Here is a 26932-nt window from a genome sequence, read left to right as displayed (position 1 = left end):
CATTATATTGTTGTGACCCCCCATTCCTACTGTGAGTGTTTCTGAGATTTTGATTGTACTATCTGTCATCATTCTGCCATGCACGGTCAATTTTGTCTACATGACGTAAAAATTCGTCAACACTGTCATCTTGTCCATAAACAAGTCCCCACTGAATACGGTGTGGTAGGCGCCGTTTCAGTGCGTCAATCTGTATCGGTTCGTCCAAAGGTTTGCTCAAATGTAACAATGTCCCTAATTGTTTTTCACAAAATTCTCGCATGCTAATTGCAAGACCTGTGTGATATTTGCTACCGTTAAGAAATTCAGATTTTATTCTTGCCTGTTTGTTTTCCGACCAAAACTTTGCCAAGAATTGGCGTTCAAAATCAGCAAAAGACGTAGTATTTGTTTTAATGTTTTGGTTCGCCCATGTGAGGGCTTCACCATCCAAAAAACGTTTCGCAAATTTAACTTTAGCAGACTCTGGCATGTTAGGTTGGAAACTGTCCTTGCACTGATGCACAAAGTCAACTGGATGCAATTTCGCATCACCTGGGTAACATTTTTAACTAACATTGTTACAATTATGCACAAACATCTGGTTTGAATCAAAATTGGGCATTATATTATTTTGCAATTTTGAAACTTCAGAGCTGACTGTTTGCAGTTCTATTGTTATGCTTTCTGCTTTCTTGTCAATACGAGATATCTTATCAGAAACTACTTCAGAATTTAATTTCAATCTTTCCCCTACCAATTCTTTTTCTGAAACATTGAGTTCCTGCAATATTTTTAACTCTTCTTTTCGGTTCACTAATTCATTTAAAACGACTACTTACGTGTTTTTGACACGTTCGTTAACTAATTCAATGCTTTTGTTTGTTTCTTTAAATTCGGAGATTGTGAAAGCCTCCAAACAGTCAACTTTGGTTTCTACCCTTTCTATGTCATATGCAACAATTTGTACTTTGTTATTTGTTGCATTGATTTCTTCTCTCAATGATTTTAAATTTTGGTCCAGCTTTTCTGTGACCTCTTTAATGTTGCTACCTAATTGGTTATTTTGAGTTACCAGTTGTTCTAGTTTATTATTCAACAATTGACATATCTGATCAATTAAATTCAGTTGCTGATTTGCTCCCAAAAAACCATGAAAAGGCGAACAACTACTGCTCACGGAATTTGCTTCACTGTTTAAGTGTACATTTGGAGTTGAAGCATGAAATTGACGGCCTGACCGCGTGGTCATGCCTATTTGACGTAACTGAGTTTCGCTCATTTTGATCAAAGTGGCTAGACACTAGACAAAACACTTTCCTGCCTATCAGGTGAAATTGTCACACGCACACAATGAAACAAAAACAGAAAATTGTAGGACACAATTAAAAGGGGTACTTATCTGATTCATTCGCGATGTCATTCCAGAATATCACGTTTGCTCCGGGCGACGTCCGTGGCGCAGTCTGCAACGTACAAGATTATGGTTCCTGCCTCTTGTACATGGAATTCTTGCGAGTCGTCCTCTGCACAGTCTTCCACTTGATCCCAGCTCCTTCACCACATTGAGATGTTTGGCTTTTCCCACCTCTGCGTTGCAAATGTTTTTTGTGTAATGCCTAGTTGATGCGCTGTTGTTTTCACATCAATTCTACCAACATTGAGAGTTGTTTAGTTCTCGGGGTTTTGTAGAATTCCTGGATTCGTGTCTCATCGCTGTGCAGCCTATGAGAAGGATTGCGGAAGACTCCCAAATAAATTCCAAAGTACCCAAATATATTTCCAGGACTCTGGTGTCAGAGCCTGGTGAACTGTACCGGTTACATCACATGTACCCAAAATTGACATCAAACGACACAGAGTTCACAACACTCAACAAACGAGTGAGCCTACATTACATTTGCTCGCAACCCTAGCCAAACAACGAGTTCTCCAAGACACCTGCGTGACCTCTATTTATACTTTTGTTAACAATTACCTACAATGAAAATTACAATTTTATGTAAAATCACAATTAAAAGTTTAACCAAATATGAGATACACATTGCTAAAAATTTAGAGTCTCAGTGCTGAACAAGGTGAACCTATTTTCAACTTAGTTAAGAGTTAATATAACTTTTTCTGACTAATTATGTTACAGGTAACAATTACATTTCTAAATTTGTTTATAACAAATCAACTAGTGCCTGAATTTTAGTGCTAACATATATCGGAGATTCAATTAACATGCTTTATTAATATGTTCAATTTAATTTGCTGTAGTAATTTTATAATGATAGGTTTACTGGTACATCCTGACCATGTGCTACATTTCTTCCGATTAGTTACAGTATTAATTTCACATTCATATTGTGTTTTTAGCTGGCCGCGGTGGTCTAGTGGTTCTAGGCGCGCAGTCCAGAACCGCGGGGCTGCTACGGTCGCAGGTTCAAATCCTTCCTTGGGCATGGATGTGTGTGATGTCCTTAGGTTGGTTAGGTTTAAGTAGTTCTGAGTTCTAGGGGACTGATGACCACAGAAGTTAAGTCCCGTAGTGCTCAGAGCCATTTGAACCATATTGTGTTTTTCACATAAGAACAATGTTAATCAGCAAAGCATCATTTTCGAATTATATGTATACTGAAATAGTGGTTATTTTTGTATGTAATTTGGAAACAGGTCACTTTACAATTGTGCAATTAGGACTGGTGTTTATCTTTAATGCTCTCCGATGGGTTCTGATAGGTAGCAATGAGATACAGTAATATTTCATTACCTCTAGTGATATACACTTCTACATACTTACTCTAGCCATTCCTGCGTAACCATTTTGCACATCCTGTTCATCTCAGTTTTTAGCTGTTTGTTGCAGCCTAGTGTTCACAAACCCCTTTTTTCTCTGAACTGTTATTCGCAGAAACTATGGAATCTATTCAGAATTCAGTTATATGTTGGTAAAAATTAAATTGTGAATTTTGGGGAAGAATTTTACCCATTGGAATAGCAATGTGTCCATCCCGATAGAAAGAAACTGAACTGTCTTTCACTTCCCTAACAACATCCTCAGCAGAGAAGAAGACCTTTGGAACAGCGGAGATGGCAGATAAGGTAACCTGTTCTCCCTGGAGATAATTAGAAGAGATCACTACTGCCTTGTGGAGAAGAGGGATCTTCTGTGTTAGGCCTAGCAAGCCAGCAGCTGAGCAAATATATACTGCTTTGAAACCTAAACTAAGCCTCGGCTTGAAGATTGAACACAAAACATGACAGTAGTTCTAATGCTCAAAGTAATGAAGGGCGAATGACTGATGCTCATCGAAGATACTGGAAGACTCAAAACCCTCCCAGAATGGAATGACTGGAAATTGGTACACTCAGTATTCTCACTCTCACCAATAAATGTAAAGAACTAGTAGATCTTATGGACAGGCATAAGCTTAGAATATTAGGACTGGGCGAGACAAAGTAGAAAAACTGTGGGAAGAAATCACTGAGAAATGAGAAAAGGGTATGTACTATACTAGAGTGGTAACAATAGTGAATTCAAAAATGGATTTGGCCTTTTCCTCCATAAAGATGTAGACATTCAGATAGATGTCAGATATATGAGCTACAGAATCGTCCAGATGAGACTAAGGGCTGGTAATACATAGCATACTGTTTTGCAAATATATCCACCACAGACAGGATGTACCAAAGAGCCGAAAGAGCATTTCCTTAATGAACTTGAAGAGCAAATAATAGAGGAGAACTACATCATTATGGGCAATCTGAATGCTCAAGTTGGTAAAGAAAGACTAGGATGTGAAAACACCATAAGTCCTCATGGTTATGGGAACAGAAACCGAGGAGGAGAGAACCTAATTGATTCCTGTGTGCAAAACAACTTAATCATACAGAGCATGTGGTATCAGAAGAGGGAAAGTCACAAAATAATGAGATACTGCTGGGATGGCAAGCTCAAGACTATGATAGACTTCATCATCACTGATAGAAAAACTGTTCAGTATGTTACAGATGTTAAAGTCATACCCAACAAACACCTGGATAGCAAACACTGGCTATTATTTGCGGCCCTAAAAGATGATCAAGTGTCAAAATTGGAACAAAAGAGAATGCCGAAGATAAAGACTTAGCTGTTGAAGGACATGAAAAAGAAAGGAACTATGAAGCATGAATAACAGCCAAATTACCCAAAACTGAGAAAGGAGTAGAAGAAGCATGGTCTTTAAGAAAAGAAACCCTTGTTAAAGAAGCCACATACATACGTGGATAAACGAGTGCTACACCAAAAGAGAAGGAAACACCTTGGTAGAATTCTTGGAATGAAGACAGCAGTAGAAGATAGAAACATACTGAAAAGAAAATTAGACCATGAGAAACAGATGATAGATGAAATGAATTAGCAACTGCACATCTAACACAGGAATACAGCAGAAAGAAACTAGCTGCAAAAAGACTGATCCAGGAAGAAAAGGAAAGGTGCTGGAAGGATTTTACTACAGGGATAGTGGAAGAGTGTGAGGGAAGTAGGAAATTATATACAAGGTTCTGAAGACTAAACGAAATGATTATGTAAGTATCCGTGCACTGGAAATGATGACAGTAACTTAATATGAACCGAAGAAGGCATCAGGGATGGAATGAGAAAGTACTTCAATTTGCTGCTAAATAGAGATGAGGACAACACACCCACCAATGAATGAAGAGTAATTAATTGAAGTCCAGTCCAATGAACACCCATTAACACAATGTGAGGTAGAAACAGCATTAAAGAGCATGCAGAATGGAAAGTCGACAGGCTTTGATGGTCTCAGCGCAGACATGATAAAGGCAGCTGGAATATTAGGCTTAAATTGGGTATATAGAGTGTTATCAGTGATTTGGGAAGAAAACAAAATCCCAGAAGATTGGAGTAAAGGAGTCATCATCCGTCTGTTCAGAAAGGGCAATTGACTAAAAGTGGAAATAACAGAGGCATCATGCTGCTGTCACACGCTGTGAAGCTGTCATAAAAGATCACACAAATGAGACTTAGACAGATATCTACATCTACATCCATACTCAGCAAGCCACCTGACGGTGTGTGGTGGATGGTACCGTGAGTACCTCTATCGGTTCTCCCTTCTGTTCCAGTCTTGAATTGTTCGTGGAGAGAAGGATTGTCAGTATGCCTCTGTGTGGGCTCTAATCTCTCTTGCCTTTCTTGAAGAAGAACAACATGGATTCAGGAAAGACCAAGGTACTATGGATCTTATTTTTTAGTAAGAATGCTGACTGAAAAGTACTGGGAATATGGAAGAAATCTTGTGATTGTATTTGTAGACATTGAAAAAGCGTGTGGCAGTGCTCCTCGAAACAAGGTATGGGAATGTTTGGAAGACACTAAAGGTGTCAAAGTAACTAACTGATAAAGTCAAGATGCTGTTCCAAAAGTGTTATAGCTGTGTCCAGATAGGCAATGGATGATCAGAATGGTTTTAAACAAAGAGAGATATCCGACAAGGAAGTTCCCTATCACCTCTCCTGTTTGTAATAGAAATGGGCAAGATCATAAAACCTATCAAGAAAATAGACAGCAAACCAAATGCCCTGGGTTTTGCTGATGATTTGATAGTATGGGGAGAGACAGAAGCTGAAGCACGGAAGAAACTTAACTATTGGGACAACACATTCAAAAATTTTGGACTAACAATAAGTGGAACAAAGACAGTAGAAATGACCATCAACAGGCAAGGAACAACCAAAATATATTTCTAGAAGGAGCCAAAGTAGAATGTTTTTCCTATTTCAAGTACCTAGGAAGCGTGATCTTACAAGACAACACCATTAAGCAAGAAACACTGAGCAAGACACAGAGACCATTTAATTTTTACAGTCAAATCAGAAATCTTCTCTGGGATGATAAAATGCCACAAAAAGCAAAAACGACCATGTACCACACCTATTTCATACCATTCCTTACATATGGTTTAGAAACATGTAACCTACTAAACAAAGGCTTCGGCAGAATTCAGGCAACAGAAATGAGATTCATTAGAACTATGAATCAAACAACTAGAAAGGACAAAATCAGGAATGAGGTGAAGAGAAAAGTAGCTGGTATTGAGGTTCCTGTTACCAGCGTCATAAAGAAATCTGGGCTTCAGTGGTATGGGCACATAATGAGAATTTGCAGATAGAAGACCACAGGGAAGACCAAGAAAATGCTGGATAGAAACTGTAAGATCAGATGCCAAGGAGAAAGGACACAAATGGGAAGTTGTCCTGGAACAGAAGATGTGTGAAGACAGAAGGACATGACAAGCACGTGTACACCACACCAGGGAAACTGGAGTCTGAAAATGGTAATGATGATGTGTGATGGCTGAAATTATAAGCTAACCGCATTGTAAATATAATTTCAGTTTTTCTGGGTAGTCCAATATAGAGCTTATCATGCCCTGCTCATCTACCCCCACAAGGAATAGTAAAATTCCCATAATTTTTGTCTCATCTTTTATATAGATATGAATATAATAGAGGGAAACATTCCACGTGGGAAAAATATATCTAAAAACAAAGATTCTGTAACTTACCAAATGAAAGCATTGGTACGTTGATAGAAACAATCACACACACACACACACACACACACACACAAATTTCAAGCTTTCGCAACCCACGGCTGCTTCATCAGGGAAGAGGGAAAGACGAAAGAATGTGGGCTTTAAGGGAGAGGGTAAGGAGTCATTCCAATCCCGGGAGCGGAAAGACTTACCTTGGGGGGAAAAAGGGACAGGTATACACTTACTTTTATATAAATAAAATTAAAAAACAATGGAGAAGACACTAAATAGAGATTTATATAGCTCTCTATCGGTGTTTGCCGAGATTGTTTGATGTTATGTTAAATGATGTTTCTGAAACTTCACAGTATTTTGACGGAATAAGTTCTTTAATATGTTGACTTCCTTGTGACCGCTGGCGGCAGCAGCAGAATTGCATGCCTGACACATTGTGGCTGCTGGTGGCCGCAATAGAGCCTCAAGTCTAACAGTGTGTACCTGCCTGGCCTATAGTCCGTGAGACGAGTGATTGGTACTGACAGTTCTGGCGGGCAGACGGCGCTGTTGCCGAACGTGGCTCACAGCACGCGGCGCCCTGTCTGCTACACGCATTCTCTAGCAGCAGAAATAAAAGCCAGACAAAATACAAGTCGTATTGGTATGCGTGAATTTATTTAAAGTTGATGCTTGAAATATATTAACTCGAAAACTGATAAGAGCTATTTAGTACAAGTATCTAAGATGCTGAAACATAATAAAGTTATTTGTTAAACTTCACAACTGAAATGAAAAATATTTTCGCAAGTTGTTGAACATTAGCAGTTTTGGTTTCCATTGTTAAGTATTAGCATTATTAATTTGTTCTACTACAAGCTACAGAATAATTGGTCAGCGTATTAAGAGTTATAATCTGAAGAAAGTACTCACAATATGATGATCTGGTTGTAGATCGATAGCAAACTCCCTCTTTACATTCCTGAATACGTTGTAGTTACTGTAATGGAAAAACACCACTCACATCACTGTCAGAATCTGATTTGACATTGTCTTCCTCAGCACTTCTCAAACTATCACTGCTCTCTCCCAGATGTATAATTAAATTTTCGATGCATTCTTCCACAACCCCTACGGTTTTGGCCGCCTCTCTGATGGCGCTTGCAGTGCTGTTTACAATTTTAGTCCACGTCTTGCTTGTCACTTTATTGATAGCTGCTGGAAGGAGAGTTTCCACTTCAGAGATTGTGAATTTTTTATTGTTTGCAGCAATGTAATTTTTTATCTGCACCCACACTCCATCAATTGCATTGAAGTGACAGTGGTATGGAGGAAGCCGAACGATTTCATGCCCGTGCCTTTTAGCAATCTCATCAATTATATATGTTGGAAATTGGGGTTTCTTTTGTGCCACAATTTCGAGCAGTTCTGCCTTCCTTAAATCTTCTCTGAAATCTACTTTTCGCCGTTTCAACCACTGAATGATATCGTCTTTTTTTGTTGCCAAGGTTGGTGCCTTATCGTGAACAACGGAATGATAATGCGCTTTGTCCATAACAATCACTGATGGACTTGTCAGATTCGTCATAAGCGATGTCTCGAACCATTCTTGAAATACTACACTGTACATTTCTTCATGGTAATCTCCCGTCTTTTTTGACCGAAACATTTTCAAGCAGTTTGGCACAAAACCTTTCGATGTTCCTGCATGTAAGACAATAATACGCCCTCCTTTGCCAACAGGCACTGCCATTGTCCCGTCGGGCGTTCCATCATTCCAGCCTCTACGTAAAGAATGGCTGGCATTGACCCAAGTTTCATCTAACCACACTATACTTTCGAATTCCACACCCATGATCCTGCGCAGAAATCTGCACCGCCATGCAACTACATCTGTCCTTTCCATTAATATTTGTGTCCGTTAAACAGTGAATAGCTGAAGCCTATGTCTTTCAACACTGTACGCAATGAATATTTGCTCCCTTTAAAAAGATCGTCTTCCTGAAGCGACACCTGTAATTTAGATAGAGTGGGATGTTCCCTTCTCTTATAATAGCTGTATATATGACGACGAATAGCGTCTTTCTGAAAATCTTCCAAAGCTGTCACCTGCTTATTTCTCGGCCGCTTCTTTCCTGATGTGTGCAGCTTTGTTGTGCCGCTCTCATCACAATCTTCACTATACTGTTCTTTCCCTACCTTTACAACAATGTTCTTACTTATTTTCAATGCTGCTGCAGTTCTCTTCACAACCTGAACAACAGGAATTAAGGGCCCACCTTTGTCCTTTTCTTTCTCAGAGTAATCCCTCACAGAGCACACGAATTCGTGGGCCTGGGTGTGTAGCACACTTTTCTTCCTCCGTTTCACTTCTTGTGTTGGGCTGGTACTACCCGCCGCACTAGACATTGTTTACAACGAAACATAAACAAAGAAACACTAAAAACAACAAAAACGAAATAAACTGCGAATTCAACTTCAGACAAACGACCAACGACCACACCGCCTGCACGCGAGACATTGGTAAGTTTCATAAGTGCGCGCGACCGGGTTTCAGAGTGGCAACGTGGCCCTTGCTACCCGCTCAAAGTCAGGGCGTCATTGGCTGCCTGCCTGCGGTCGCTAGGCAACGGAAAGACGCTACCGAGCTGTCAATACCAAAGACTCGTCTCCCAGACTATAGTGGTTAAACGTCTATCACTAGGTGTGCAGCAGTGAACGTGTTAAGCGATGGTGTTGACTGTTATGTGGAAGAACATACCTAACAAGCATTATTAAGTAGGATAGTTGTGAGTAACATTTGATTCACTTCCAGTCATCTCAAGCTCACATGTCATTCCACATTAACATTAACAAAGATGTAACAAGTCCCAGAAATCTAATCGATAAAAGGAAAATTTGTTAAACCTAGTCTGCCTTAAATAATAGGATGGTTAGAATGTCAAAATAGTAAATTCAACTTATTAATCAGCTGCTTAAAAGCATCTTTACAGCAGTTCTTGTTGTTGAATTATTTATATTTTACATATTTTGTAAAGAAATAAAGTTCTTAATGCTGCATTGTAAATTTTTTCTTCACAAATGCATTCTTTCAACCATTATGTCTGCTGTTTAACCATAATCTCTGTTACCTTGTATGAATGTAACATAAGAAACTTTCACTCATCAGATTGAACTAGTTTTACTTGGGATAGACACATCTTCTGGGCTAAAGTCTAGATCAGAGCCAGTACCAACCATGGCAGTATTTCTCTAATGCTCATGGGTCGGCAGCTCGTTGCTTTCGCATTCTTCTCCCCTGTTGTCACAAATATTTGTCTGTCGTTTCAAATTATGTCACAAACTACAAGGTTGTGGCTAGGTTGAGACCTAATAGCACAGCATAAATTGCTGTGAATGAAACAAGCAGCAATTAGATTTGTTACCTTGGTTGTCATGTGACTCTTTTCTCCAAATGTGTTTATATTTCAGAGGCTGTAGTGTACTGATGTGACAGTGTTATAATATTCCTTCTTCTCTTGCTTCTGAACACATCGTCTGCCCACTCCTCTGTCATTAGCGATGTTGCACTGGCAGCTTTCACATCCCCTTTTGTTCCAGTTGTACCTCAGGGCGAGTGCTGCCAGTATTTTTGCATGAAACATGTAAATACACCACTGATCCTGACGTATACTTTTACCCATTTTCCTCCATTTGCCATCTTTGCATGTACAGTAGAATATGTTCTGAGATGTTCATACTTGTTTGTTTCTAGGTGGAAAGGAAAGCAGAACATACGGTGTTGAAGTGAAAACCGGGAAGCTGTTGTATGAGTGTTCAATGAAAGGATGCACAAATTATACTAAGGAGAACTCTTACAGCCAAGATGTTATTGTTGTACAACGTCAGACACAGACGGTCAGGGCTGTGGAAGCTCGTTCGGGTGAGGAGCGGTGTGTAAATTATTTATTCTGCATAAAGGCTCGTTTAGAAGTAAAAACATTGCTTTTGTGACATACCTGTTACTCTGCAGTTTTTAACTAAGCTTTTGTTCGTTCTTAGGGTAATTACCATTACAATTAACACAATGGTTATCATAAACCATTGAAATATCTCAGAAATGACAGTAATTTGGAACTGTAAAGCAATTGACAAAGAAGTTGAGCATGTTGTTGCTACTTTAGTACTACACAAAGCTACCACATACAAACCGCTATACTGTAAATTACTTGCAACATCTGTATTGTACAGTAAACTGCATGGCTTGGGGTACTGTGCTGTCATTGATGTGAGATTGATGTAAGATAACTGCCTTGAGTGAGTGGCATCAAGGTACCACTAACCGAACAAACCGCAGTGGAGTGTGTTTGCTAATTTGGAGCAGACTAAGCTCAGAGAGGTGGTGCACACTTTGGAAAGTAATCAGCCTCATTTTTGTAAAATTTCTCATGTGTGCTTAGGACTGCACTTCAGTTAATACAGATAGTAATTATTGTGTAGCATTACTAGTGAAAACTCTTATCTGGAGACCAAAGTTGTTGTTTGAATGTAAACACTGTAGCTTAATTTAAGAAAGTTAGGCTGTAATAGTTTCCTGTTTGATAATAGTCCCAAGTATTGTTGTTGCCAGGTGACTGAGCAGTATTTGACACAGTTGGCATGCATTCTCTAGTGCAGTATTTTGGAAAAAAATGCTTATTTATCATAGATATAATGGTTATAAAATAGGCAGAAGTTCAGTGCCTTGAGCCACAGCCTGAAACTGAAAAATTGGACAAAATAAAATTATGATAACAGGGATGTGGCGATTCATGTTTGAGGGATGAAGATTTTACCACATATAGTGACTGATGCTTCCTGTTATTAAACCAATGGTATAAGATTGGAGTGCTACACCAACTTCTCATTGGAAGGAGCATCTGCAGAGGTGTCAGCATATGAACAGCACAGTAAATGAAAGTAAGACTGTAATCTTCTGAAATGAGACTTGGGTTAGTCTCTAAACAGACAGGTACTCCACCCCACCCTTTTTCTGTAACCTTATTTCTTTTGAAGGATTTGGGATCTGGAATCATACATGAAATGTTCTTTGTTAGCAATATTTTCATGAAACACATTGTGCCTCTTTTATCTGTAGTGGTTGGACACTTGCACATTGTCTCTTCATGTAAAACTGTGTCCAGCTATATAATTCTCTTGGGCATTTATTATTTATGACAATTTCATCATGGAAGAGAGAAATGTTTGCTCGCGAGGGAATTGTCGTGTGGGCATGAATAATAAACTTCACACAATTCAGTGTGTGTGGAATAGCGGTCTTGACCTCAAGACTGAATTGCACAGATGAGCCTTCTTCTTGGACTTGCTGAAGCAGACTGGCTTGTATTCAAGGTACAGCCACAGAAGCCAACTAATAGCAAGCAGGAGATGGTTTGGAGGGGAAAGTCGATTCAAAGTATGATCATAAAGCTGTTTCCCCACCCCCATTTGATTGCGAGTGCTCATTTCCAAGCAGTGAGTGAGTAAGAGTGCTCATATTTACCATTCTGATTTCTGAAAAGGAGTGCCATAGTTAAATATTTTCATTCCAGGTATGAATCGCCAAAAAAAAAATTTTTTTTATATGTTACATTATTCATTTCAGTTGATAATGACCATTTTCAGACATACAAAATATAGACATCTTGTCATACAAAATACACCAGAGTTACAATATAAGGCATCTAAAATCAATTTAAGCATAAATGAAACAGTGAAATTACTTAGTACATGCAGTTTTCTAACCACATTGAGTTGATGTGTGTGAAAATGGTACAATCACAGTAATGAGCTAAACAAGTTTCATTGTATACGTATAAGATTTAAATACCACATGCACGGTTGTAATAGTGCAGCAGTGACTGACCTGCTGCCACACAGAAGTGTAATAAGTTCCTTCACAGATTCAGCATGTCTATTACAACTGTGCATCGGGCTGTTAAATTTTATATGTGTATGACAAACCTTGTCTGGCTCGTTATTGTGACTGTACCATTTTTCCACATGCTGACTGAATATGATTAGCAAACTGTGTGTATTCAGGTATGCGACTGTTTAGTTTATTCTTAAATTGATGTCTGATACCGTGTTTTGTAATTTTGGTATGTTTGGTGAATCATGAAATGCAATTTGCGGCTGGTTGCATCATTCACTGACTGTCATTAACGGCTGCAGAGCTCACAAGATCCAGCATGGATAAAATAACATTTTGGTATATTTTCTACAACAAGATGTGTCTACATTTTGTGGGTCTAAAGATGGCCATTATTACAGAAATTAATAATGTGGCCAAATAAAATCAAATAAAAATTTTGTGATCTATAACAAGAATAAAAATATATAAATATCTTCCTGGATCATTGGGAAAATTTTGCTGCAACTGTGACGCAATTTGGGAATGCCATAGAATAAGCTCTCAGGAGGCATGTTTCTAGGTGCAGTTCATTCCAAGAGAAGTGCTTCATTATGGGATATTTTAGAAGAAGAAATGCTGTACTGATTTTTATTGTATGTCATCTAATTGATATAGCCATTTTAAAACAAGTTCTATGTTTCCTCATGAATTCATTGTCTGGAATTGTATTTTAACTTTTGGGTTGTTGAGGTACAATCTATCCATCACTTTTGCTAAATTTATCACATTCAACACATTATCTTTCTTGTTATTGTGATTCATACATAGTGTTAAGGAAGCCTTTATTTTTTATTATTACTGTACAGTTAGATTGTGTTTTCTATTTATGTATTTATTTAAGAATTTCAGTAGGAGACTGTCTGTTGTAGTCTTTTTTTTGTTTAAACCATATATTTAAGCTGTGTAATGACAATGTGGCCTGAAAATTCATCAGAAATGTAATAGGATAGCTTCTAACAATAGTTCAAACTTTTGTTTCAGTTGGAATTTTAGTGTTGGTCAGCATGACATAAAATACATGAAAGAAAATGGTGGCGATTGTGGAGGTGCTGCTAGTGTAGACGTCACACTGCCTTTTGAACTAAAGATCATTGTACCAAGTGGTTTCATATGTGCTGTGAGCAAAGAAAAGCCAGAGAAAATTATTTGGAAACATAAGGTAACTGCTTACAATTACATGACCTTATTGCAGTTAAGAAACTAAAACTTTAACTTGCACCTAACAAACAAGAAAGGTGTTTTTGTATTTCACTTGTTTGTTTTTTAATTAGCTCTTCTTATTAAGTTTGTATGGATATATTGCTGTACATATCTCTGTTACACCTGCAGTTAATATTGTGACAGTTTGCTTGGGTGAATCATCTGTGGTTTTTCTGTGGTGAATAGTAAGCTTCTGGAAACTTTTTTTATTGTTACGTTAGTTTTTTCTTTCTTTTGTGTTTTAACCCTTTGCACTCCGTAAGGCAGACACAGGGCGGCTCCGCGCACTCTTATTTAAATCACCGCAGCCTGGGCGGCAGTGCTCCGCAGAGATTTGCGCGGATCGCTTGTGGAAACAATGTGGCCGCTGGCCAACAATTGGGGTATACATTAAAACAAAATGTGTGCTTTCATTCATATATTTACGTAAGCTTTTACAGTACAAAACTTTCCATTGTGTGGTATTTTTTGAAACACTCTTCAGGGTGGAGAGCTGGGTTTTGTGAGCATGTTTCGCAGTAATACACAGTTTCACTCCTGCCACCTTTCTTTTTTCTGTCTGAGCACACTGCACAATCCTTGTGCTTGTTCCCAGGAAGCTTGTTGATAATGTGCAACTTTCCATTCAAGCGTTGCTCGTCATCAGAAGTTGAACGATTTCCTCGTTTCTGCCCTTGAGTTCTTTCTTCGGCAACTAATCCTCTTATAACACTTTTACGGAATGCTTTGTGAGACGGTATTGTCAAGTTGTTTTTCTCACAGTGGTTCTTGTATAGTAAATAGCTGTTTACAAGTCCTACCTCCAACAGTCAGAAGTATAGTTTTCACCACCACTTGAGACTTTTCATTAGAAAATCGTAACTGGAAATAAAATGGTCAGATCGATCAACTCCACCCATCTTTGAAGTATAATCAATAATCACATTTGGTTTCTTTATTTCTTCCCTTTCCTTTCTGTTTCTCCTTTCTGTAAGTGACACTGAGTTATTGGCTTTTGTAGAAAGCATGAGAACTGTTCGTTTATCTTGCCATGCCAGAACCATCGTTTTGTTGTTGCGGAGGCATTTTATCTCGTGCTTCCTTAGACGCAGAGCTCCTTTCTTGATTGCAGCTGAAAGGTTTTTGCGATTGAATCGTTCTTATCAGATGCATGTTCTGTTTCAACAGCTCATCAGCTAATGCAACGCTTGTATAAAAACGGTCAGTGTACATATGATACCCTAATTGCCCTGTAGCATTCCTGATATTAGCTAGCAGCTGAAGAACTATTCTCTCAGAAAAATTCAAGTGTGGACAAATCAATGACTGAGTTGTTACAGCGCCAAAATAGGGTATCAAACTGCAGGTATAACCATTTGATGAATCCAAAATTACATAAACTCTGAGTCCCCATTCTGTTGGTTTTTGAGGATTGTACATTTTGAATAATACACGACCCTTGAACGATACTGTAGATTTATCATCAGCTAAATACTGATATGGTCGATAAATTTCGAGAAACGTGCCAGACTAGTAATTCAGTACATTTGTCACTTTACTCAGACGTGACTGAACCTGACTGTTGACATGTGTAGCACTCGTCGGATTAGAAACATGAGGTGCCCAGAAAATTTGCATAAATCGTCGGCAACTAAAACAGTCTGGAAAGAAGTTGGACGATTGTAACCATTCTCTTTAAAAAAAATTCCTGCAAGTTCTTACACTTTTATAATGCCATATTCAGTAGCACACCATGGAAGCATTTCATTTCTTCCATGGTAACATTTCTCCAGTCCCACCATGCAGAATGTTGTGGAAGTGGTGTCACTTTACGTATTTTTGAAGTAGCATACCTATTCGTTTCATCTGCTATTTGTTGAAATAGGTTATCTGTAAAAATTAATTGAAAGAATCCGACAGACGATGATGGAACAGAACTACTTTCTGTTATAAAACCACACTTTGATTCGTCAAAAGGAAAATCTGTGAAGTCAGTGTCAGTGTCGCTCCACATTCGCCACGAATCCTCTGCTGAATCACTAGAAACATGCACATTGTCACTGTTTTCTTCGTCGTTGTCACTCGAATTGTTTTGAAATGAATCACTATCATAATCAAAATCATTTTCACTCTCGTTTTCACTTAGAGATTGGTCTAAAAGATCTAAAATCTCTTCCTCAGAAAGGACTGTACATGAAGAACTAGCCATTTCGAGCGCGTGGACTTGAACATAATAATTACAATCTTTGACTTAACACAGCTGCCACTGTTTGACACCGAGTTAACACTAGTTCTCCTAGATGGCAGCACACTGCAGCAGTAATGCCTAGTAGACTCAAAATACGTCTGAGAGCTTCGAAAAGTCGTGTCGAATGAGGCTCGACATCGGAGTGGAAAACAAATTTCGCGATGTCGAGTGGCAATCGACATTGGAGTGGAAAGGGTTAATCCAACATTCCAGGTGTCAGATATCTGCTTGCTTCAGACTTTTTTGTGCTCTTGTATATTTCTATTTGCTGTTGATTGCTGGTGGCTGCTGAAATGCAAACTGTTTGGGAAGAGTTGGTTTCAGTGTTTGTTGCTCTTCAGAATTAGAAGTGTTGAATTAATCTTGCAATTTTATTCAGTAGTTGCATTTTAACTGCATCATGATCCATATATGGATGAAAAATCTATGTTTTATTTTCTGACAACTTTGCAGAAATAGGACTGAATGTTCTCCAGTCAACATTCGCAGTCATGAAGGATCTAATAATACTGAAGCAGTTACAACAAACTAATTTAAAAACGGGTTATGTGCAAAATCCGTATTATACCATGTACAATAAATGAGTTTAAAGTCTATATAGCTGCTACTGCTGGAACCAGTAGCAGCACCCCCCCCCCCCCCCCCCCCCCACACACACACACACAGAAAGGCCAGTTAGATATAATGCCCATGTATAATGTTGCAGTAACCTGGTATATGACAGGGCTGCTTTCACAAATGGCCCTGCATATGATGGGATAAGATAAGTCTGTGATGGGAATGGAGTAAAATGTGCTGGCCATGTGCATATGATAGGTCTTACACTTGGGTTTTCCACAGGTAGCAAGGGATTGGGAGTGCAAGTGGCGTAAGGATGAATCAGGATATTGTGTAGGATAGATAGGTGGTGGAATACTGCTTTAAGAAGTATGAGGAGGATTGTGGTTAGGCTATCACTCATTTCCCAGTATGATGATTGGCAGTTGAAGCCCTGGCAAAGGATATGCTTCAGTTGTTAAGAGTCTGAGACGAATCTTGGGGGGCGATCGGGAAGATTAGAGATGCATGAGGATAAAGCAGAGGAAATTCGTTTGCAGGCTAGATTTTGAGGATAGAGCCTATGTATGAGGGCACTAGTGAGACCTTCAGCACACTGGGCAAGGGAGTTCTCATCACTGCTGATGCACTGTCCATGGGTGGACAAACTGTGAGAATGATTTTTTTTGGTGTTGAAGAAATGACAGCTATCAAAATGCAAGTACTATTGCTGGTTCGTGGGCTTGATATGGACAGAAGTATGAATGGCATCATCAAAGAAGTGGAGGTCGATATCCAAGAAGGTGGCACATTGGACTAAGGAGAGCTAGGTGAAGCGAGTGGGAGAGAAAGTGTTAAGGCCACGGAGGAATGAGGATGAGGTGTCTTGACCCGGGTCCGCACCACAAAGATTTAATCAATAAACTCGAAACTGACAAGAGTGTGGGGTTTTGGGTGGCTAGGAAGGATTCCTCTTGATGGTCCATAAACAGATTGGCAGTGGAGGATAGAATGTGATTGTGTGTGGCTGTGCTACAGATTATTTTGCATATCTTCCCCTCAAAGGAGAACCAGTAATGTGTGTTGATGTAATTAGTGTAAGGCAGGAGGTGGTGGGTTTGGAGCAGGGAAGCCCATGGGAGAGGTAGTGTTTGATAGCATCAAGATCCTAAGTTTAGGTGATGCTGCTGTGTGGGAGGTGGCATCAACATTGAGGAGGAGGAATCCAGTTGATAATGGGATGGGGATGATTGAGAGTTGATGAAGGAAGTTTTTCATATCTCAAATATGAGATCCTGAGCTACTGCCAGTTGGCCAGCAGTGTTGGTTGACTAGAATTGAGATTCTTTTAGTGAGAACACAGTAACCAACTACAATGGTGCGCCCAGGTTTGTTGGATTTATGGATTTTGGGAAGGACGTTGAAGTTGAGCAGATTTTGGAGGTTATACTGGACTTCTGAGGTGGGATCACTGTGGCAGGACTTTTAGTTGGACCCAGATAGTTGGAGGATGCCTTCTGTTAGCTAATTGCTGTGATTCCTCACTACAGTGGTGGTACCTTAGTCTGCAGGGAGGATTATTATATCAGGATCTGCCTAGAGGTTGCAGATGGCTGTTCTTTCTTCCAATGAAGGAAGGTACCTGAAGAAGGATGCTGAGGCTAAATTGGTGGTAATAAATTCCTGGAAGGTAACCAGCGGTTGATTAGATGGGGGGGATTATAGTGTGAATGTGATATGAACTGGTAGAAACACAATTCAATATTGGGGTTAGGTTGACTTTGGTTGGAGGGATTGGTAGGAAGAGAGGGTTACCACTGTAGGGACTGGGAGAGGAAGAGTAGTTTTTTGATGAGTCCAGCATAATTGAACTTGGGTGTGAGGCCTTTTGATGGGATTGAAACTTCTGTTGGACTGAGGTCTTTGGTAGATAGGTTGTGGGTTTGTTTCGGATCTGGGTTTCATGGGGTATTCAGAGGGAGTTTTGAGAGATGTGGCAGATGGGAAAGGTCAGCAAGACAGGGTCTGAGTCCATTGATAAGTTGAAGAGTGTACCAAATATCAGACCAATTGTGAAATTGGACCGAAGAGTTTCTAGCAAACAGAATACCGTATGTCATCTACAATGGGGAAAAGTCTTCAGATGTTGAAGTAACTTTAGGCATAACTCAAGGGAGTTGCTGGGAGAAGGATAAGAGTTGTGGGTAGTGGCACAAAACCTATCCAGTTCACAAATGTAGCAAATCATCTTCCAGTCCTGTTACAGGTTTATCCTCTTCCAACAAATGCAAGGCCACCTGTGAAAGCAGCCCAGTCATACAACAGCACAGCTGAAATTCCTGCACAGCATTTTATGCGGGTATGACCACCATCCAACTGTCCATCCAAATGAGTGGCCACCACAAAATGGGCCAGAAGTAAATTTGACCAACCAGTGGTGGGACAAACTGCTGAGCATAATATGCTTGATTTCAATGGCTGCTTAACAACCCTCCCCACACCATCTTTTCTGAACTACACTACTGGCCATTAAAATTGCTTCACCAAGAAGAAATGCAGATGATAAACGGGTATTCATTGGACAAATATATTATACTAGAACTGACACGTGATTACATTTTTACGCAATTTGGGTGCACAGATCCTGAGAAATCAGTACCCAGAACAACCACCTTTGGCCATAATAACGGCCTTGATACGCGTGGGCATTGAGTTAAACAGAGCTTGGATGGCGTGTACAGGTACAGCTGCCCATGCACCTTCAACACGATACCATGGTTCATCAAGAGTACCGTATTTACTCAAATCTAAGCCGCACCTGAAAAATGAGACTTGAAATCAAGGGGAAAAAAAATTTCCCGAATCTAAGCCACACCTGAAATTTGAGACTCGAAATTCAAGGGGATAGGGAAGTTTTAGACCTCACCTCCAAATTGAAACAGTGTAACATGAGACACAATTTAGGTCTAATGGATGAAGATTCAGCTACAGTAGTTTGGTTTGAGTCGTAAGCTTATCAGTTAAGCTTTACCAGCTAGCCATCATAATGTGTCAGTTGCTCTGTCTGTATTTATACAGGTACCCTTCCTATTTCACGTGCTTCGTCTGGTTTGAATCAATTGCTTTTTTTGCTTTGATCTGATAAGTGCCATTCTCTTTGTTATAGTTGTTTACGTCACTCTTAGCTGAAAATACATTATTGTACTGTGTCATGCGTTGTTTGTCGCATTCTGATAGTGAGTGTTTACGACTTGTCGCCGCTCGTGGCATGGCTCGCTTTTGTGCGCAACACGGCCACTTACAATTTAAAAAAAGAGAGGAGTCGTCTCACTAGCAAAACAGTGGCAAGAGACTGCTATTTTTTGTTACTTACACTGCTGCTTTCTTTGACAATGATCAACAAGAACCAAATAATAGACTGCGTATGATAGATGATGTTCTGAACGAGAGTTTAGCGAAAAGTTTTCTCCGTTCGAAAATCTTTGCAGACGCCTCTTTAGTTCAATACGTTCTGCCCAGAAATTAGTCATCTTAGATTTAAAAATCTAGTCAGTTGCAATGCTTCATTTCTGACTGTGTCACTATTGAGCATAAGAATAATACGACTATAAACATGACATAATATGTATATTCTTCCGCGTTTGCTGTTGTCTCACTCTAGTTTCGTAGTTTTATTAGGCAGACAGGATTTAAATGAGATAGCAGCAAACACGAAAGAATACATGGCATAATGTTTACATTCATATTATTCGTTTGGTGAAGATAATACTGCATGTGACTCACGATTCATAAAAGTTCCTATTAGGAATCATATCTTGTCACAGGTAGGAAAAATTCAGAACATAGAGTTGGCCATGTTGACATACATCCCAAACAGTCTTGCCAGTTGGATTATCGTAGTAGATTTTTAGAGATGACTTAAAATGCAGAGTGTGTTGTTGTTGTCTTCAGTCGGTAGACTGGTGTGATGCAGCTCTCCACTCTTTTCTGCCCTGTGCAACACTTATAAAAATGAAAATAACGTAGAAATTAAATGCTGAAATTTAAAACAAAATTTTATTAGGTTTGTAATACATCTTATACGAAATGTTTAAAATCTCAATCATGATTCTGAATAACTATAACTCGATTCTTTGTTGCTCATTTCTTCACACAGAGTATCATCCTCTGTACCATCTAGTGCATTGGATATTGAACATTTTTTAAATGCATGTTGCACAGTCTGATTTGGAACACACTTCAATGCATCATAAACCCCTAGCACACTTGCGCATTTTACACGTCCCGTTGGTGTCAGTTGTCTGTCGCTTTTCAAAAGCCAGTCTGTGTACATATGTTTAAGCTTGTCCTTAAGTGGTTTATTCAAACAGACGTCAAGTGGTTGCAGAATTGAAGTCATCCCGCCTGGAATTACTGCCAAGTTCGTTTTGCTTTCCTCTAATTTTTGTTTTACTGCAGGTGTTGTATGGCCTGCGTACGCATCTAATACCAACAGACTGCGTAAACCAAGAATTGCGCCGGGGCAATGATTCCACACACGCCCAGTTCATTCCAGCACCATGTCCTCCAAAAACCACTCAGTTTCATTTGCTCGTACAATTACAGTTTTTAGAAACATTCTGATTTCAGTAAAATCTTTCGTATGAAAACTATGAATGGGGGTAATTTATGTCCATCTGCTGTGCAAGCAAGCATGACGGACATCCACTGCTTTTCACCCCTGATGTAAGAACACTTATGCCTTTCTTTCCTTTGGCGTCAACCGTAGAATTTGACGGCATGTCAAAATATAAGGGAGTTTGGTCAGCATTTCGTATCTGACCAAGAAGGTATTGCTTTTCTGTGCGCCGCCTAATTATGAAGTGCTGAAATTCCACAAGTTTTTCTTCATAATTTTTCGGCAGCCTCTGTGCAACTGAAGTTTGCCTCCGAAGTGAAAAACCCCAGTGCTTCATAAACAGATCAATCCAGCTGCGACTAGCCTTAAATTTTTGAATTTTTTGCTCTCTAGCATTTTCATGTGCCTTAATTTTTAAATTTTCTGTGTTCACAGGCAGGAATTTCTGACACTGTTCCTTAACAAATTCATTTAAAATCACTTCTAGTGCATGATATCGGCCACACTTTGGCCCACTAAATGCTTTCCTTCTACTTGAACATTCAGATAATTTGTCTCTCTGCAGTCACCATCGCCTGATGTTGCTCTCATCAATCCTGTATCGCAAACCTGCCGCACGATTAGAACTTTGTTCCGCAAAAGAAATAAATCCCCTATTGAATTTGGCACTATAATGAAAGTTCTTCACAAAATTCCACGAAGCAATAGGTGCCGCTACATGAAATCTTAATGAGCCGCAGCGTATCAACTCGTGCAACAATCCTAAAGCTTTGTGCATTGTTGGTATTTTTGTGTAAAGAAATTTATTTTTGTTGCTACGAATATTTGAAAGGATGCTATACTCGAAGATGTAGAATACGGAATTTCTATTTACTTCATTGGATAATGACGCAGAGGTTTTGGTGCCAGTATTTATCTTTGTGCCTGCAAAGTATGCCTGTGTAGCGCTACACATATATGATGGCAGAAGTTAGTTGTGGCGGCACCTACCAACATTTTTCAGAACTTCCGCTTACTTTGCACTTGATTCTAAGCCACAGGCGGTTTTTTGGATAACAACAATTGGAAAAAAAGTGCGGCTTATATTCGAGTAAATGCGGTAGTGACTGGTGTATTGTGATGAGCCAGTTGCTTGGCCACCATTGACGAGACATTTTGAATTGGCGAGAGATCTGGAAAATGTGCTGGCCAGTGCAGCAATCGAACATTTTCTCTATCCAGAAAGGCCCGTACAGGACCTGCAACATGCGGTCGTGCATTATCCTGCTGAAATGTAGGGTTTCGCAGGGATCGAATGAAGGGTAGAGCCACGGGTCGTAACACATCTGAAGTGTAACGTCCACTGTTCAAAGTGCTGCAATACAAACAAGAGGTGACCGAGACATGTAACCAGTGGCACCCAATACCATCACGCCAGGTGATACGTCAGAATGGCGATGATGAATACACGCTTCCAATGTGCATTCACCGCGATGTCGCCAAACACGGATGCGACCATCATGATGCTGTAAACAGAACCTGGATTCATCTGAAAAAATGACTTTTTGGCATTCCTGCACCCAGGTTCGTCGTTGAGTACACCATCGCAGGTGCTCCTGTCTGTGATGCAGCATCAAGGGTAACCGCAGCTATGGTCTCTGAGCTGGTAGTCCATGCTGCTGCAAACATCGTCAATCTGATCGTGCAGATGGTTGCTGTCTTGCAAACGTCCCCATCTGTTGACTCAGGGATCGAGACGTGGCTGCACGATCCGTTACAGCCATGCGGATAAGATGCCTGTCATCTCGACTGCTAGTGATACGAGGCTGTTGGGATCCAGCACGGCGTTCCGTATTACCCTCCTGAACTCACCGATTCCATGTTCTGCTAACAGTCATTGGATCTCGACCAACGCGAGCAGCAATGTCGCGATACGATAAACCATAATCGCGATAGGCTACAATCCGACCTTTATCAAAGTCGGAAACGTGTTGGTACGCATTTCTCCTCCTTACACGAGGCATCACAACAACGTTTCACCAGGCAACGCCGGTCAACTGCTGTTTGTGTCTGAGAAATCGGTTGGAAACTTTCCTCATGTCAGCACGTTGTAGGTGTCGCCACCGGCGCCAACCTTGTGTGAATGCTCTGAAAAGCTAATCATTTGCATATCACAGTATCTTCTTCCTGTCAGTTAAATTTCACGTCTGTAACACGCCATCTTCGTGGTGTAGCAATTTTAATGGCCAGTAGTGTACATAGATGAGAGTTAACCATGTTCCTGTAATTCTGTCGGACTCAATCTCTGCTAACCTCGCACACCCTCTAGACAACAATCTCGCCTTTGTGTGTCCTGTATCCCCTCCAATTCGCACTCCTCAACGTCATTATGATGCTCCACATGAACTCACTTGATCTGGTGCCTCATCTAAACTCGGCAAGCCACCTCTTTTTGTGTAGTTGAGGGTACTTCATATACCAGTGTTACTTTGCCCTTTTCTTGTTCCAGTCTTGATTGGTTTGCAGAACAACAAGTGTTTTGTAAGCTACCTCCTTTGTTGACGGGCAACATTTCCTGAAGAATCTCAATCTGGCATCTACCTTACCTGTGATTAATTTGTCGTTTCCTTCAATTTGCTCTGTATGTGTAATCCTAGATATTTTATGGCAGTAACTGCTTTCACTGATTGTTCAGCAATCATGTAATCATACTATAATGGGTCTTAATATGTAAATGCAATATGTTACATTTGATTATGTTAAGGGTCAGTTGCCACTCTTTGCACCAAACATCGATCCTGTACAGGTCTTCCATCATTTCATTACAGTCCTCCAGGATTGCGACTTCACTGTATGCAACAGCATCATTTGTGAATAGCCTACTGGAAATTCTGATGTTATCTACTAGGTCATTAATATGCATTGTGAGATGTTGTGATCCTATAACACTCCCTTGAGCTATGCCCAAAGTTACTTCTACAGCTGAAGGCTTCTCTCCGTTGTAGATGACCTGTGGTGTTCTATTTGCTAGGAACTCTTCAGTCTAATTTTACAGTTCGTCTGATATTTGGTGCACTCGTGTTTTGTTCATTAGGCTGCAGTGCAAAACAGAGTCAAAAGCCTTCTGCAAATCAAGAAACATGGCATCTACCTTTGTGACAATATGTACTGTGTTCTGGGTCTTGTGGATGAACCTCACATTGATTCCTACAGAGGATATTTTCAGGCTCCAGAAGTGTCATAATACATGAGCATAAAACTTGTTCCAAAGTCCTACAACAGACTGACATTAGAGATATACGCTTATGGTTCTGTGTGTCTGTTTGATGACCCTTCTTGAAAACGCGAATGACCTATGCTTTTTTTCCAATCATTGGGAACGCTTTGCGCCTTCAAGATCTATGGTACATTGCTGCCAGAAGAGGGGCAAGTTCTTTCTCATATTTTATGTAGAATTAAATTATTATTCCATCAGGTCCAATAACATTTTCTCAGTTGAGAGATTTCAGTTACTTTTCTGTCCCTTAGTCACTTATTCCAATATCTGTCATTTTGTGACTTGTGTGACTAGTTAAAGGAGGAACTACAGTGCAATCTTCCAGTGTGAAACAGTTTTGGAAAAGACATTTAGTAGTTTTGACCTTTTTGTGTGTCACCCTTTGTTTCAACGCCATTTGGTCACAGAGGGCCCAGACAGATGGCTTTGATCCGTTTACTAATTTAAAATAAAGACCAAAACTTACTAGGATTTTCAGTCAAGTCGGTAGATAGAATTTTACTTTTAAATTCTTTGAATACTTCACACATGGCCCTCTTTATGCTAATATTGGCTTAATGTAGTTTTTACGTGCCTTTGAGGCTTTGAACACTTTTGCAGTGAAGCTCTCTTTGCTTTCACAGCAGCTTTCTAATGCAGTTGCGGTTTTTTCCGTGCGTCACAACATTGCTGGACACATGCCTGTCCAAAGTGTATTGTACAATGCTCTTGAACTTTGTCCATTGGTGCTTAATGTTTTCAGTGCTAGAGGCGAAATTTTTATATTGATCTGTCAGGTAATCTGATATCTGTTTCTTGTTTCTCTTGCTCAACACAAAGATCTTCCTATCTTTATTTGTATTCCTAGTTACACTGATATTCAGTGATTCTGTAATGACCTTATCATCTCTGATTTTCTGTTCTATGTTAAACAAGTTGAAAAGTTCAGGTCTATTTAATGGATGTGTCTAAAATTTGATCTTTACAAGTTGGTTCCTTATTAACTGCCCAAGATAGTTTCCAGGTGAGACACTTAGAATGCATCTGCTATTCAGTGAGTTGTTACCTTTTCTTCTAAATTATGTACATTGTGCCAGCACTTCCTATACCGTATTAACATTTGCTTAGGTGGCAAAAGTCGTAAATTAACTCGTAATATCGTGTCAGACCACCATTTGCCTGGCATAGTGCAGCAACTCGGTGTGGCGTGGGATCAACAAGTCATTGGAAGTCCCGCCCACCCCCGGTCAGCAATATTGAGCCAACCTGCCGTCCGTAATTGCGGAAGTGTTGACTGCAGGATTGTATGCACGAACTGACCTCTCAATTATGTCCCATGAATGTTCATTGAGATTCATGTCTGGTGATGTGAGAGGCCAAATCATTCACTCAAACTGTCCAGAATGATCTTCAAACTAATCGCAGGCAACTGTGCCCTGGTGACATGGCTCACTGTCATCGATAAAAATTCCATCGTTGTTTGAGAGCGTGAAGTTCACGAATGGTTGCAGATGGTCTCCAAGTAATTGAATGTGACCATTTTCAGTCAATGATCGGTTCTGTTGGACCAGAGCACCAATCCATTCCTTGCAAACACAGCCCACACCATTATGGAGCCACCACCAGCTTGCACAGTGCCTTGTTGATAACTTGGACCCATGGCTTCATGGAGTTTGTACTACACTCGAACCCTACCATCTGCTCTTACTGACTGAAATTGGGACTCATCTGACCAGGCCACAGTTTTCCAAGCATCTAGGGTCCAACTAATTTGCTCACGAGCCCAGGAGAGCGGAGCAAGTGGTATCATGCTGTTAGCAAAAGCATTTACGTCGCTCATCTGCTGCCATAACCATCTAATGTGCCAGATTTTGCAGTGCTGTCCTAGTGAATACGTTGTACGTCCCACATTCATTTCTGCGATTATTGTGTGTATTGTTGCTTGTTTGTTAGTACTGACAACTCTATGTGAATGCTACTGTCCTTGGTTGTTAAGTGAAGTCCGTCAGCCACTGCGTTGTCCATGGTGAGAGGTAATGCCTGAAGTTAGGTATTCTCGGCATACTCTTGGCATTGTGGATCTTGGAATATTGGATTCCCTAACAATTTCTGAAATGGAATTCTAGCTCCAACTACCATTCTGCGGTAGAAGTACGTTAATTCCTCTCCTGTGGCCATAATGATGTCAGATATCTTTGCGCATTAATCACAAAGTACAAATGACAACTCCGCCAATGCAGCACCCTTTTATATCTTGTGTACGGGATGCTACTGACATATGCATATGTGCATATCGCTATCCCGTGACTTTTGTCACCTCAGTTTCCATGTTTATAATAAGTAGGGACCTGAAAATGTAGCAGATACAATAATAGTTAAATCCTTTTGTGTGTGTGTGTGTGTGTGTGTGTGTGTGTGTGTGTGTGTGGGCGCGCACTCCTGCTGCCGCTTGGTGAGTAGATTTTTGTTATCTGTCCATTTACATTACATTATCAATAATTGATTATTTTTGTTGTTATAAAAATAATGATCAACACATAACACAAAGCATTCAGCAACAAATACCACACAAGTGCTTGCTGAGGTCGGGTTAGTTCAGCCAAAACCTCCAATGGTATTTTACACAACCACAGTTCAAAACTACTGCCACCTAATACTGTCACATTAAAAGTGTGCAGAGTAT

The 26932-nt window shown here is 39.9% G+C and overlaps 1 protein-coding gene across 1 annotated transcript in view; it reads left to right on the top strand.

Moving 5' to 3' along the window:
- Window positions 1–26932, top strand: part of LOC124612696 (eukaryotic translation initiation factor 2-alpha kinase-like) — a 197049-nt gene that overhangs the window by 43609 nt on the left and 126508 nt on the right. Inside the window, exons 5-6 of the mRNA XM_047141039.1 lie at window positions 10255–10432; window positions 13414–13591. Of these exons, the coding sequence (XP_046996995.1) occupies window positions 10255–10432; window positions 13414–13591 (356 nt within the window). The remainder of the gene's footprint in view (window positions 1–10254; window positions 10433–13413; window positions 13592–26932) is intronic.

The sequence above is a fragment of the Schistocerca americana genome, chromosome 4, assembly GCF_021461395.2.
Source record: "Schistocerca americana isolate TAMUIC-IGC-003095 chromosome 4, iqSchAmer2.1, whole genome shotgun sequence".
Taxonomy (NCBI): domain Eukaryota; kingdom Metazoa; phylum Arthropoda; class Insecta; order Orthoptera; family Acrididae; genus Schistocerca; species Schistocerca americana.
This window is presented reverse-complemented; position numbering and strand designations above follow the sequence as displayed.